We start from the raw sequence: 15,450 nt of genomic DNA, 5'->3' as shown, positions 1-15,450 counted from the left end.
CTGGGACCTCCTGTCATCCCACGGGTAGGAGAAGGAGGGCTTTGGGGACGGGGGAGGAGGGTTTCCTGGAAACTCTCACCCCCAAACCCTCAGATTCCCTCTCACCACCACCGGGTCCAGGGAAGGCAGCCATTACAGCAGACACCCGGGGAGAGGCCCGGCTGGCTCAGGGGCAGGGTCTGAAGGCCATCAGTGGCTGACCAAGACCCACTCTAGCTTCAAGTTCTCTCCCCAGCCCCGGCCCCCAGTGCTGGGGCTAGAACCCAGGGCCTGTGCAGGTGAGGAAAGCTCTCTACCACTGAGCTGCCCCTCCAGCCCTTGTTCTATTGGAACAGGGTCTCTCTAAGTTGTCTAAGCTGGTCTTGAACTTGCAATCCTCCTGCCTCAGCTTCCCGAGTAGCTGGGGTTATAGGCGAGCACCAACACCATCCAGGACTCTCTTGTCGACAGCCTCCTACTTTCTGGTGACCTCCCTGGAGGAGGGGGCAGCTTGCACTGCCACTCCATCTCTGGCACTGGAAGCTCCCCCCCACCCCCACTGCTATCCCTGCCTCTGGGTGGGTTCCTTCACAGGTGAGTCCGAGGCTCCCCAGCCCCTCCTGCTGGGCCAGGCACCCAAGTCTCTCTTTCCTTGGCTGTGGCCTCCTCTGAGAGTTGGACGGCTGGGAGTGGCCCTTGGCAGCTCAGCAGGCCAGAGTCCGAGGGAGGACCGCCCCCTCCCTCTGCAGCCGGCCCTTCCCAGTCTCAGGAGAGGTCCCAGGACTTCAGGTGAGGTCAGCCCCTGCTCACCACCACCTGGCTCAGGGCAGAGGCCTCCGCAGGTGGAAGAGCTCCCAGCTGGGGTGGAGAGGACCCCCACACACCTGACCTTGGGACCCTCAAGCACAATCTTGGCCTCCTTTTTACCCCCTGGACGGCCCTGGTCAGGCTTCCCCAGCCCCAGGCACTTCAGCACTATGATCTTGCTGCCTGCCGTAATGGGCAGAGGCTGCTGCCCATCTGCTTCTCAGACCTGCCCGCCCCTCCCCACAAGGAAGGGCCTGGTGAGCTCCGAGGACTGCACCAGCTCTCCATGGAGGTGCCCCAAGGAAGTCCCTTGTCCATTTCTAACACTCCCCACAACCCAGAGGAAGAGGTGCAGCCAGCGGCCAGGAGGACAGGACTTCACAGGCAGGGTGGAGGGAAGCCGAGCCCCTGCCCAGCCCACACAGCCAGGACGTGGCACAGTCCCGTGGCAGTGCCTCCCACACAGGGTTTCCTCCTCCCTTGGGTATTCCCAGGGGACTCCCAGAGAGGCGTGGCTTCCCTCTGAGGAGGAACCTGGCCAGTTCAGTGGGGTGGTGACCAGGACCATAAACAGAATTTACAGCACGAGGACTGGCAGAGCTGGCGAGGGCAGGCCCAGGCTGGCGGGGAAGGCCCAGGCCCGACTTCCCGAGGCTTCTCTGCTGGGTGGCCTGGCAGGTAACTTCCCTACTCTGACCTCAGAATTCTTATTTGTAATTGGTCCCCACAGGGCTGCTGGGTGGATTTGGTGCCACAGGGCCTTGACACAAGCCGGCATGGATTCTGCAGGTGAAGCCACTGCTGATCTGGAGAAGATGTGGGGAAAGGACAGGGGGCCACCCTGGAACCCCTCCCCCTGGGCTGGGTGATTGAGTGAATGAGTGGGTGAGTGGACTGGGCAGTCAGTGGCAGTCTCACTTCCTGGGTGATATCAGGGTACCTTCCTAGGACACTCAACGCCTGGCTGACACTGGCATCACATGGGCTCCGGTGACATCATTGCTGGGACACAGACACAGACTTCTGAGATCTCTTGAAGGGCCTCATGGCCCCTGCTGGGGGAAGCGGCAGGAACTGGGCAGCCCTTTCCTGGTGCTCCCCTGAGCAAGGGGAAGGAGGCCTCAGGACCAAGACCCCAGTATCCTGCCTCCCATGCTCCACTCGCTATAAAGATATCTGCAGCCTGGGAGGCTGCCCGGTCAACATTGCGCAACTGAGACTGGGCTGAGAGGGCTCCCAGCCTCCACCGGCTTGGCTGGGACCAACCTCTCCAGGGAAACTTAGCACATGGGAGCCTGACCAGTGAGGTTGTGGCACCCCAACTCCAGGTGTCCCCTGGCTTTGTGGAACAGACACGCCCTGTCTTGAAGCTGCAGAATCCATTAAATAATTCAGTGGTGTTTTTAAGATCATGAAGTTACCAGGTGACACACTTGGCGATTGCAGCCACACTGAGGACAGGTGGCTCCTGCTGGGAGATTACCACCTCTGCAGACAGGTCCCTGAGCAGCAACAGGTGTCCCTCACTGGGACCAGAATCGGGGGGCCTGTGGCTGAATGCAGAGGAGGAGGCTGGCCGTGGATAACAGGGCAACAGCTGGTTTGGAGGTGGAGCCAGAGGGCAGCAACCAGGCCTGTGGCGTGGCAGTGACAGGCAGGTGAGGGTGGCCCTCTTGGAGCCGCAGCACCAGGATGCACGAGCTCCATAGCTTACCTGTCCAGGTGACACCAGGACATGGCTGTTGTCCTTCTGTGTGATGTAGTTGGATACTGCATGTAGCAATAGTTCTGAGCCTTTGGGGTTCATCTGCAACTTCCTGTACCGTCTCATTTCAAGCTAAAGTCTAACCCAGGAGGCAAATAGTCCCACTTCAGAGATGAGACAGTTGAAGGTCAGAAAAGATAAGGATACTGTCTGATGCCACACAACTAACAAGAACTTGATCAGAATTCGAGGCACAACTGCCCTCCAGCGCACACATCACACGTCAGCTGCAGGGAGGTCAGCAATCATTAGGCTCCTGGCCAAGCATGTTCCTGAAATACCCCAGCCTCATTTCTCCACCAAATGTTTGGCCAAGGAGGTTGGTGAGGGGACTGATTGTCCAAACCACAGGGAAGTCTCTAGTGGGATGATGCTGGGCTCTGTCCTGGAGGGAAGTCTGACACTCAGAGGCCTGCCCTAGAGCAGACCTCCTACTGCGGCCAATGTTGGGGGGGTCCTAGGAGGAGACCAATCCAGTGACCTTCTGCCCGACCAAATAAAAGTCTTCAGTGTGGCTTTGGAAACCCACTCTATATGCAAGATCTGACTTTGTTAAGGAAAGTTTCTGAGGACTTTGGTGGCCCCAAAGAATGCCACGGGCCTCAGGTCTCAGGGCCCAGATGAAGAGTCTAAGTATCCCTGCCCTTGGGATGCAAGTTAGAAGCAGACTAGACTAATCTGGAAGGAGGGAAATCCTTTGGTGAATTGGAGGTGGGGCTGGGCAGCTTCCTAATTTGGTCATATCCCAGGGGGCAAGAGGGGGATGAGAGAGGTCAGCACAGTCAGGGGCGTCAGCCCAGGCTTCCTGGCAGCACTAGGAGAGAGCAGGCCCTAGAGACCCTGTCTGGATCAGAGAGCAGAGCCCTGGAGGCCGGATGCAGTGGCCGTGGGAAGGCAGGACTCAGGTCCCCAGACACAAACTCACTCCCCACCCCAGGCCCCACACGGAGGTGCTGCCTGTCTCCCCAGTGTGGCAGCCAGGGCCCGACGTCATAGTGAGTCACCAGGCTCCATTGGGTTCCCCTGAGCTGGGGAAGGTGAGGCTGGGGCTCTCCACAGTCTGGAGGGGCCCCATTCCAGGTCATTATCCCCACAAAAGATGCAGGTGGGTCCTACCCAGCCTCTTCTTGCCAGAAATGAGCTCATTTCACCATAGGGCTTTGATGGATCCTTATACCCATTTACAGATGAGAAATGTGAGGCTACAGAGCACCATGTGAAAGACCCACAAAGGGCAAAGCCAACACAGGCTGGACGACCTTAACAAGGTACTGAGCTTCAAGTGGCCAGCAGTAAGTGTATCTGAACCCTCAGAATACATCACTGAGTCCCTGCTTTCTGGGGAGCTGGGCCACCTCCCAACTTTTGGCAGCGTGTGAGGGGCTCAGACCTGAGAAAAGGGTCAAGGAGGACAGGAACCAAGGAATTTGTGTTTTAGGGGGTTTTTCGGGGGCAGGTACTAGGGATTGAACTCAAGGGCACTCGACCACTGAGCCACCTCCCCAGAGCTATTCTGTATTTTATTTAGAGACAGGGTCTCACTGAGTTGCTTAGCATCTCACCATTGCTAAGGCTGGCTTTGAACCTGCGATCCTCCTGCGTCAGCCTCCCAAGCCGCTGGGATTACAGGCATGCGCCACCGCGCCCAGCCAGAACCAAAGAATTTGTGACTCACGAATCTGTACCTGGTCCTCCGGGCAGCCACGAGGATGAGGCTGCCCAACACTGTGAATGGAATCAACGCCACCAGGCTATGGTTTGGCAAATACATTGGGTCATGTATATATTACCACAATAAAAGAAAGAAAGAAAAAGACACTCGTCTACAAAAGAGTCCAGACGGAGACCCCCTGGAGTCAGGAAGAGGTACCTCATTGCACGTTTAATAGTTCATGCAGCACTCAGCAAGGTGAGCAGGAGGGCACACAAGTCCACAGAGCCCACAGCACAGGCAGGACGGGCATGGCCAGGGCGCAGGGGGCGCTGGTGGCCAGCGGGGAGGGCACCTCCCCAGGACACTGCAGGGCAACATCGAGTGGGTCACATCATTTCAACGGACTGAGAGCTCCCTCAGCTCCGTATCATCACGGCACCAGGGATACGTTTAAGAGACAAGCTGGTGGATGGTTTAGGGGTGTGGGACCCGCGCTGGGTTGACTGAACACATTCCCTCTCATCAGGGGAATGGACAGGGGACACGGGGCTGGGACTCAGGCTGGATACAGGCAAATCTGTGGGGAATAGCTCAGAGGGCCTCTGATTCCTCCAACTCTACCCAGATGCCTCTGAAAGCTCACCCGCCCTCCACATCTCCCAGGGAAGTGGCCCCACATTGTTTGGCTCCCCTAACTCCAAAGAGCAAAGGACCCAGCACAGTGCTCACCAGATCTGGGACATTCCCAGACTCAGCTGTGTAGTCTGCCCATTCTGGGCCCCAGCTGGTGAGGGGGCCACGGACTACCGGCTGCCCAAGGGCTGGTGGGTATGGTTGGCCCACCCGGAGATGGACTTTCCAAGAGGCAAGGACAAGCCACCAGGCTCAAGCTGGCTCCTCCCAATGCTCTCAGCACAGAGTTACCTACGGGTCTGTCTGAGGCCCATGGACTGGCCCCCAAGATAGGAGAAGGGGTCCCTGGCTTCCTCTGGGCCCCTGTGGGAATGGGCCTCAACTTCTGCCCCATCATAAGTGTCCTCAGGGAACACCCCATCTATATGATCTGTCTCACACTTGGGCCTAGGCCTGACAAGCCTGGCCTCACGGGGTCTGCAGGGCCCCAGGGTGGCACCCTGTGGTTCTGGGGGCAGGACTCAGGGCTGACTTGGTCTCCACAGCCTGTCTGCCCCTGGGTCTGGGGATCGGACAGGCACAGCCCAGATGATGTGAAGAGGGTCAGGTGGGTCCCCTAAGACAAGGGGTGGACAGGAGGAAGTGTGGGGGAGGGAAGCTGGCCTGTCACTCCTGGGTCTTGGGATGTTTGCTTGCCCTTTGTATCTGATATGCACAAGATGGTCATTTATTCCAAAAAAACGAGTCCAGAGGAAGGGGAGGTCCCCTGCAGGGATGCCAGCCTCATCCTGCTACCTCCCCATGACTCCCAGGCCCCAGACACAGGGAGCAGGGATTGCAGGCACACGGGGAGCGCTGCGGCCTGGCGCGGCTCAGACGGTGAGGGAGATGAAGCTGTTGTAACGCTGGATGTTTCTCTTGAGAATCTCGGAGCAAGGGCCCAGCACGCGCTCAAAGCGGGGCCGGTCCAGCTTGACACACTTGAGGGGCCCCCGGGCCACCACGGTGGCCGCACGAGGCCGGTTCAGCAGCAGCGCGATCTCCCCTAGAGGAAGGAGAGAGTGGTCAGGCTGAGAGCCCCACGCCAGGGCCTCGACACCCTCTCCTTCAGGACCGGAGCCAGAGAAGCACCACTGCCAGGTGCCATGGGATTTGAATTTCCAATATGTACAAAAAAATTTGTTAGTTATAAATATGTCTCATGAAATATTTGGGAGACATACATGTATCATTTGGGGGGCTTTTGTTTTGTTTTGGGCTGTTGAGGATAGGGTGCTCTATCACTAAGCCACATCCCCAGCACTTTTTTACTTTTTGAGACAGGGTCTTGCCAAGTGGCTCAGGCTGGCCTCAAACTTGTGATCCTCCTGTCTCAGCCTCCCTAGTTTCTGGGATTACAGGTGTGGCCACTGCACCCAGTGGGATATATTTATATAAACTAGCAAAATATTCATTGTTCATCTGAAATCCAAATTTAGCTAGGCATTGTCCTGCAATTTGTTGAGCAATGCCACATGCAGCAGGCACTGTGGTATATGTCCCGGGTCTCCCCCATGATCCAGCCCCCAACTGAGGGAGTGCCTAGGAGTGCCCAGGTGAGGTAGGGCCTCCCTTGGGACCTCCCCAACACAGAGCTGCAGGAAGCTGGAAGCTGGTGTTCCCTGCAGCTCTTACCCATGCCCTGCCCTTGACAAGGTCATGGCTCTCTGGGGCAGTCCTTACCCAGGACTGGTTAATCATGGCCAGGGACCTCAGTCTGAGGCCTGTCACAGCAGTACGGAGGCTCAGCCTGATTTGCCTGTGCCCATGCAGTTCCCAACCCAGGACTCCTGATGAGGTGTGGTGGCCTATGAGGGAAGGACCCCAACTCACCGAAGTAGTCAGAGGGCCCAAGGCGCCCCACCTCCACGTACTCCTCACTGGGGGACCGGCGCTGAAGGACAGAGGCTGTGCCCTGCAAGAAGGGGGCATGTAAGAATCATCAGGCAGGTGGCAGGGGTGTCACCCAATTGGTGATCACATGGTGGGGATCGCTTGCTAGGGTCATACCTCAGGTCATGCAGTGGGGGTTGCTGCCCCAGTTCCTGTCTCCTGCCTGGCTTTCCCTTCCCTGTGCGGCCTCGGCCATTGGTCATCAGACTCTCTTCTTCCCCTCTTCTCCCTGGACACCTAGGGCCTCAGGACCAGGTGATGGGCCTGCCCAAAGGTCCCTTCCTGTCCTGGCCAAGTCCCTGTTTTCACCCGGACTCACCAAGACCCAGCACTACATCTGCCAAGGTGACAGGCAGGAATTCTGGGGATGTTCCCGAGGGGTCAGTACTTTGTCACAGGCACCAGCGCTTGAAGTTGACCTTGGATTCAGACTCAAGGACGGGGAGCCGTCCATCCGTGCTGGGGTTCCTGGGGCAGCGTGGTCTCAGGGTCACACACCTGCCAAGCAGTGTGGTCCCCTCCTGACCCTCGACAGGGGAGCGGGGTCTGCAGACATTGCTCGCTCAATGATTAACGCCGAGGCTGTGGGCAGAATATCACTGGGCGCCGTGGAATGCAGTGCACATTAGAGATGCGGAGAGGGCATCCAGGGCGTCCAGGAGGCCACACACTCGACTCCATGCATCCCTCAGAGCTGACACTCCAGTCCTGTTTGAGCCAAGGTGTGGGCTCTGACCCTGGACTTTGGGCAAGTCCTTCTTGTCGGAGACAGTTTCCTCTCCTGTAGCCTTCAGGGCTCTAGGGAGGGTCAACAGAGGCAACACTGACCAGGGTAGTGTGTGCGGTCAGCCTCGGGGGCTCCCTGAGTTTCACTCTGACCAGCTCCAGCCCCTTTGCCACCCACAGAGCTACACCTGCATGAGGCTACAAATTCCATTTTACAGCCAGGGAGATTGAGGCTTCTGCTGCCTGGCCCTTAGGACCTGGGGTTGATGTCACCCAGGTCCCCAGGTTCACCCATCCACAGCCCCGGGTATCCAGCGGCTGGGGGCCCTTCACGGGCACCTCACTTGATTTCAGGATAGCTCAGCTCACCCTGGTTCACCTGACCCAGCTTCTCCATGCCTGGCTTAATGAGTAACTCCCACCTCTCCACAGTCTGGGCGAAATGGGTCAGGGCCCTGCCAGTGCCCGCCATGCCCAGAATCCCCAGACACCCATCAGCAGACCCTGTGAGCCGGATCCACCACCCAGTTCCCTCCAGGCACTGGCCACTCAGCTCCTGAGCTCTGCCTGTTTATGAATCCAGCTGATGGTGTTCACAGAGGGACGGGTAAACATCAGACTTGGTGCCCGCCGGCAGGCAGGAAGAGAGCCAGCCCCACGCTCTAGGATGGCTCTTGCCCTCCTCACCTGGGTGCTGGCCTGACCCAACCATGTTTTTTTTTTTTTTTTAGTTTTGTTACAGGGATTGAACCCAGGGGTGCTTAACCACTGAGCATTCCCAACCCACTCCCCGAGCGCTTTGTTTTGAGACAGGGTCTTACTAAGTTGCTTAGGGCCTCACTAACTTGCTGAGGCTGGCTTTGAACTTGCCATCCTCCTGTCTGAGCCTCCTGAGCCACTGGGATTACAGGGATGTAGCACTATATCCAGTGGTCATTCATTTTTGAATTTGTATCTTGGCGAGTCCTTGTCAAAATGTTCTGTATCAGCCATGAGATGAGGTAAAAGGACTTGCCTCAGGGCTTGGTTCCCTCCTGCTGCACAGAGGACGTGAGGCTGCAGGGGAGTCCAAACCACCGCCACCTGCCCCCCCCCCACACACACACACACACTCACCTTTGCGGCCAAGTTCACCCAAATAAGGCTGTGGCTTGAGCTTGGCTGCCCAGGTAGGGCCTAGCGGGGGACACTGTATGGGTCCTGGGGCAGTGAAAGGCCAGGTCATTGCAGACTCTGAGCTGCCCCCAATTCCCAGGACACTGAAGGGTCTCTCCACACAAAACCACAGGATTAAAGAGAGTTACAAGTCACCACTCTGCTGGCCCCTCACCTCCCTGCAGTGACCCCCTGCCCACCCACGCCCTCCACACATCCCAGCAGCAGACAGCTCTCCAGCCTTGGCCCATTCTCAGTCCTGTGACTGTAGCAGCCCTGTGTGTCCTGCTAGAGTAGACAAGGAATGGGAGGGTGTCCGTGGGCCTGGGGATCCCCACCCTGGGCTACCTGTCTGTCTCCACCAGGGCTCAGAGTCCCAGGAGTGAGCTGAGTGGGACCTTGGAACCAGAAGACCTGTGCTTGAGTCCCAGGACTCTGCCACACATCTTGGTGATCCATCTTACCTCTGCAGCCTCAGTTTCCTCCTGTGAGCCTAGGATGGTCACAGGACCTCCTGAACAAGATGTCCACATAAAGCCTTCATGAGGTCAGGATGCAATGACCAGAATAAGGAGCAGGGCTGGCTGGCTGCCTAACTCTGTCCCATCCTCCCAGGCGGTATCATGGGTGGCGTGGCCTGAGGGGCCTCATGAAGAAGAGCAGGCATTCCTGGCACCCCCCCCCCAACTGACCCAGACCCTGTAGGAAGAGAGTCACTCCTTGGGCTTCCAGCCAATTGCTGCAGGGCCCATTACAGTGGCTGGTCTCTTGCCCTAACTGATCCAGCATCCTGAGCATGGACCATAATAGCAGGCGGTAAGAGTCCCTGTCCTGGGACCACCTGTCACAAAGCCGGGGGAGCCAGGCCCTCCCAGGGCAGGAAATTTGCCACCTATTCCCATCTCTTCAGGCAGCTTTAGCTAAGGACAGGCCAGCATCTCCCACCATGGAAAGATTCTGGAAGAAGTGTTTCCTCCCATCCAAGTTCGGCATCCCCAGCTGCCATGGAAGCAGGTAGACACGTCGGGGGACATGAACATGGAGTTTGCGTCTGGAAAAGCACATTTGCCAAAACTCTGGGTCACATTTCTCCAAATCTCTCACTATGAAACCAGGTCACAAACCCACAGAAGACCACCTACCCTGAACACCCAGCAAGTTGTCACTCCCATTCAAATGTGAGGTGTGGATTACTGATACTCAATTTCCCTTCAACTATTTTGACTTTTAAAATTTTCTACAAAATTTTCCAGGTGCAGTGGCACAGGCCTGTAATCCCAGCAGCTCGGGAGGCTGAGGCAGGAGGATTACAAGTTCAAAGCCAGGTTCAGCAACTTAGTGAGACTTTGTCTCAAAGGAAAAAATAAGAGGACTGGGGATGTGGCTCAGTGGTTAAGCACCCCAGGGTTCAATCCCCAGTACAAAAAAAAAAAAAATCTACAAAATTAAAAACCATAAGAAAGAAGCAGCAAGGTTTTGGTGGGATGTACAGTGGAAGGACAGGCTCCTGCTTTCCATTTCCATCTCACCACTGGCCTGGCCATGAGCCCCAAATACTCAGGCTCTGAGGCCCAAGATAGCTGCTCAGATCTGTGAGCCAGGGTAGTAGGGAGTCCAGGAGGACACCCGCTGCGAGCATGGACCGACCCCCTCAGTGCATGGATGGACTTTGGCCAATTATGCACCAGAGCCCTTCGGTGTGTTCTTCTCGGCCCGCCTCACTGGTCAGCTGAGTGTCTGTTGAACAACGACTCTCTACTGAGCCCTGTCCTGGGGGTGGGAGCACAACGGGGAACATGGTAGATACGTCCCTACCCCCTTGGGGTCAGCCTCCCTGGGGAGGACAGTCATCATGGGCTCAGATGCTGAGAGGGCAGGGGGAGTCAGTGTGGGGGACGAAGGCAAGGTCTCACCACCAGCAATCACGCAGCTGAGATCTGGAGAACAGGAGCCCGGCAGAGGAGCTGGGGGCCTCCCTGCAGTAAGGAGGCACCTTGGGGGCGGGCAGGGGAGCAGGGGATGGTAAGGACGCTGAGGAGGAACGGTGGTGGGGTCTGCTCGCTACTGTGGGGTGGTGACCTGGACTCACGCCAGGCTAGGAACAAGAGCCCAAGTCCATCGCAGCCCGGACACAGCCAACACCAGTCAGAGAAACATGTGCAACCGTGGCGATATTCCTACAAGGGGGACTTGCACACATGAAAAACAGCTGAGTCTCACAGGTCCACCAAGGCAGCCCAGACCACACTGGCCCAGTCCTCCAATGGGATGTTACGGAAGAAGCAAACTATTTGCTTTATGGTTGTTCTTTTGTTGTTATTGTTTTGTTTTATTTACACTGTGGATTGAACCAGGGTGCTTATCCACTGAGCCACATCCCCAGCCCTCTTTATTTATTTATTTATTTATTTTTTAGACAGGGTCTTACTTAATGGCTTAGGGACTTGCTGAGTTGCTGAGGCTGGCCTTGAACTTGCAATCCTTCTGCCTCAGCTTCTTGAGTCTCTGGGATTACAACATGAGCCACCACAACTATTGGCTTTATTTAAAGAAAAAAAAAAATATATATATATATATATGTATAAAATATTTATTTTTTAGTTGTAGTTGGACACAGTACTTTTATTTTATTTATTTATTTTCATGTGGTTCTGAGGATCGAACCCAGGGCCTCATACATGCTAGGCAAGTGCTCTATCCCTGAGCCACAACCCCAGCCCTAAAGAAATATATTTTAAAAGAACTCAGTGTCAATACCATACATAGACTTGGGCCTCACTCCTTTGTAAATGAAAAGTGAAAAGAACAGCAGGGGACACAGTATGGTGCCACATAGAGGTACCAGGGGATTGGGGCTCCCAAAGGCTTTCTTCTGGCACCCGCAGAACCCGTGCACACACACCCAGGGCTCCTCAATTCGAGCAGTCCCCAACTGGGCATCAGGCTGTGCATGCAGCTGACCCGCCAGACACAGAACAATCCACACATGTCCAACAGGACAGATCATAACCACGGTGCAAACGCGAGAGTAACAGGGAAGGTGGGTGGACACCAAATGCTGGTTCTCTGGGTCACCACACTGGTGACAAATTTCCACCTCTAACAGAAATCCCCCAAGACCTGGGAAATTCAGACTTAAGTGAAGCCTGCAATCTTTGCATACACCTTTCATTTGCCTGTGTGTCTCTGCCCAAGCAGAATCCTATATGTGAACACACGCACACACCCGTGTGCACGCACGGAACACTGAATTGGCCACAACTACGGAACCCTTCCTAGGTGCTCTGTGATTTCCTGAGTAATGAGCCCAAGCACACACCTTCTGATGTCTGTGGAGAAGCAATTGTCGCAACTACAACTTGCCACACTCAACTGCAGCTCTCTTGCAAACAAATCCATTTTCTGCTCTCTAAGGTAGGGGCCCCTAAAAGCACATTGCGATTGTCTTGGGGCCAGCAGAGCAGTTTCTCAGTGGTTCGCTTAAGGAGCTGAGCCTCGTGCCTGCAAAGGACCCTAGGCTCAGCCGCCTGAGACGGGGGTGTGTGCATGTCCTGGGAATGACTGAGAAAACACACCTGGCTGGTAAGCAGCCGAGGTCAGATTTTGTGCCAACATTTAATGGGTCCTCCGTGAGGTCTGGGGCCCTGGCAAAGGCACGGCCCAGCAGCTTCTGTGGGAAAACAGGACATTAACATAGATTCTGGCGCCAGGACTCTGAGGAAGGGAACAGGTGCCAACTCGGCACTGTCAGCCCCCTGCCTGGGGACCAGCATGCAAGACAATGAAAACCCCATGTGGGAAGGCCCTTATTTCTGCAGAAATGTTTGCTTGGTGCTCTCTGAGGCCAGGCACAGTGCTCAGGCATCCCGGAGATGTTTGGTGAATTGGACAGCAGAGTCAAAGGGGCTGTGGTCACTGTTGACCGTATTAGGCCTCTGTTCCCAATGCCCTTCTGTGGCCCAGTTCCTCCCCTGCCATCTGCTCAGGAGCCAGGCCATGCACAGGCCCCAGGCGGATGGGGCCGTGAACAGTCCTGCTGGGCGCCAAGGTGGGGCCAGGGAGGGCAACCTGGACCAGCCCTAGGGCAGGGAGGTAGCTGGCTGCCCTCACCCACCTGGGGTCCCTGTGGCTCCAAGTCCACACCTGCTTCCTCTCGGCATCCTCTGCCCTCGCTGAAGCACGTGCCAGTCAGCAGCTGCTGAGAACTGCCCATTCGGCCTCCCAGGAGCCTGGAGCCTGCCCCCAAGCCACCCTTCCACCATTACAGACCACAACTGCCATCCGTGAGCCAGGCCTCATCTCTGCCTCACCATCTGGATGGTCACAGAGGTTCCAGAAAGAGCTCTGGGTCTTTGTCATCCATGAACAACACCTGATCTCTTTTACCAGGAGGAGACTCAAGGCTCCTCCCAAATGGGACCCGACACCATCTTGACCTCAGCTCTCCCCAGCCATGGCCTGGCTGTATTCAACCTCGCTTTGTGAGGCCTGGGCATCTCCCCACATGGCCAGGGTGCCCCACCCCATCACTGGACAGTAGATGCAGACTCCTTCCACAGGTTGACGGAAGACCTCACTAGGAGGGGCAGTGCCTTCCACCTGGCTTAACACAGCCTGCCACACCCCCGCTGTCAGCCCCCCAGAACCTGGATTTGAGGGACACACCCTTTCCCTCCCCAGGGGTAGCTAGCCCAGGGCAGGTGTGGGTGGCCAGGCCCACAACCCACCTGGGGCTGACCCCTGAGTCCTGGTCCACTCCTGGACCTCAAGGTCAGGGCACAGGAGCCTTGCTCCCTGCCTCTGCCAATTTCCTTTTTCTAGGGCTGAGTGGGCCTGAAAGTCCTCCACAGGCTGCCTCTGCAGTTGCTGGGCCTCCCACAAGACGGAAGAGAAAAGCAAGCATTGCACCCCAGAGGAGAACCCCGCATGGCGGTTCACACAGGGTTCCAGCACCGGGTGTGGTGTCTGAACACCACATCACCACAGCACCAGGGTTCTGCCAGACACTGCAGCCTGTGGCCCTGGCATGCTGGTATGTGCATGTGTGCATGTCAGTGAGCACATGGTGTGTGTGTGTCAGTGTGTGTATGAGGTGGGAAGAATTCACACTCCACTCCAGGGTAGCGCCCCTCATTAGGAGTGCTTGCACTGTGTCCAACTGCAGGGAAGGGCAGGAGGGTGCACCAGCACCACCCCGTAAATCCAAGTGGACACTCAGAAGGCCAAGTTCAGAATATACCAGGACGTCCTCTACAGGTCATTGTTGGCCCTGGTGGGTGACTTCCCAGGACAAGGAGCTCAGGCCTGCTCACAAAGTCCCTAGAACTGTAAGGAGGGGAGCAGAGGAGCTGCACCCAAGGCATGGAACCCACAACCTGCCGCCAGTGGCCACAGCTACCTCAGCAGCCCTGCTCTAGGTCAGACGCTGCGGCTGCAATGGATGGAGGCCCCACAGCTGGACTTGTCCAGAACTCCGCATCTGTTAGGATTTTCCCAGCCAAAACATCCATTGCCATGGCAACGGTCTGCGGGTGCGTCACCCCCCCCTCACTGCGGTGCCAGGAGCCGCGTCCGAGGTAATCCAGGACCTTGGAATCCAGCACACACATTCCACATCTGTCTAGTCTGGACGCCTGCGTGTCGGTGGGAGAACGGGTGGGAATCAGGATCCCAAATGTCTGAAATGGGAAGCCTGGGCGTGAGGGGGTCTGCCGGGTGTCTCGGAGCCAGGGATGAGGGAAACCACACTCTGTGCTTGTAAGGGGGATACACTTTCTGTAGTGCTTCTCACATTAACAACATCAGAAAGACGACACAGGGAAGGCTTTGTCAAGAGAGCTGCCTACGTCGGGCAGGGGGCATCTCTCTTCTCTGAGCAGCACTCTGTCACCATCTTTATCCATGGTATATTTTCCTCCCGTAGATTTTTTAAGGTTCTCATCTCTGAGAGACCAGCCGGCCACAGGTGCCTCGATTCACACAAAAACTGAGTCTCCAGCCCAGAGCAAAGATACAGTGCACATTTGGGAAACCAGCCTGTCACTCCAAAGCAGCGTGGTGTGGTCATCTCAGCCTGGGGCGCCAAGCTCACTGCGGCTAGAGGTTCTCCCAGCTCCCCATGGGCTGAGGGAATAACATCCAGCCCACTGGGAAAGGGAAGTTGGGATTGTACTCAGGACAATCCAGGCACACAGGCCAGAGGGGTTTGCTCACGCTGGGATTTGGGACATGCAGCCCTTCCAGCCTCTGTGTGATGAAATTGTCCTGCAATGGGAAGGGAAATGGGGTAGGCCCGTGGATCCTCTTGGCGACTATGTCCCTCTGAGCTGCTCAGGCCCCCCCAGTGAGTCTGAGGCACAAGACAGACACCTGGTGTGGTGAGCCCGAAACTCCCAAGAATCCTGATATTCTCATAGCTACCCACACCCATCTGCCAGCAAACACTTATGACAGTCCCCAGCACCAGACACAGGACCCGGAGCCAGGCATGGGAAAGCTCCTCAGCCAGCCCAGAGGAAGCCGTAGCTTCGCTGCTGGAGATGGCTGGTCTCGGGGCAGCAGCCAGGCTCTCCCACTTCTGGAAGATGCTGGGATCCCCCTCAGCGGATCAAGAGGAGCAGGCACTGCTCATGTTCACAACACCTGGGGGGTGCTCCCGCCATGTGCTGAGAGCCCTGCTAGGGATACAAGGTTCTTCCAGTGAGTGGGTCCTGGGAGGCCACAGCAAGCTGCTCAGATGGCCTCACACAGAGCTCATCCCAGTGCAGGAGCAAATATGGAGCTCAGGAGGTCAAACAGG

At 56.5% G+C, this 15,450-nt stretch overlaps 1 protein-coding gene and 1 long non-coding RNA gene across 3 annotated transcripts in view; one reads left to right on the top strand and one right to left on the bottom strand.

Moving 5' to 3' along the window:
• The first annotated feature begins 450 nt into the window (after positions 1-450).
• Positions 451-2,193, top strand: LOC125611189. Its single transcript, XR_007341332.1, has 2 exons — positions 451-573; positions 1,517-2,193. It is a non-coding gene; the product is annotated as an uncharacterized LOC125611189 (long non-coding RNA).
• Positions 2,194-4,407: 2,214 nt separating this feature from the next.
• The window catches only part of Prkar1b (protein kinase cAMP-dependent type I regulatory subunit beta), a 121,044-nt gene continuing 110,001 nt past the window's right edge, over positions 4,408-15,450 (bottom strand). For both annotated transcript variants that reach the window (XM_015502087.2, XM_048785386.1), the window contains 2 exons: positions 6,711-6,792; positions 4,408-5,883 (listed from right to left, as the gene is read on the bottom strand). In XM_015502087.2, the coding sequence (XP_015357573.1) occupies positions 5,711-5,883; positions 6,711-6,792 (255 nt within the window). In that variant the 3' untranslated portion in view covers positions 4,408-5,710. The remainder of the gene's footprint in view (positions 5,884-6,710; positions 6,793-15,450) is intronic.

Source organism: Marmota marmota, unplaced genomic scaffold (genome assembly GCF_001458135.2).
Source record: "Marmota marmota marmota unplaced genomic scaffold, marMar, whole genome shotgun sequence".
Lineage (NCBI taxonomy): Eukaryota > Metazoa > Chordata > Mammalia > Rodentia > Sciuridae > Marmota > Marmota marmota.
This window is presented reverse-complemented; position numbering and strand designations above follow the sequence as displayed.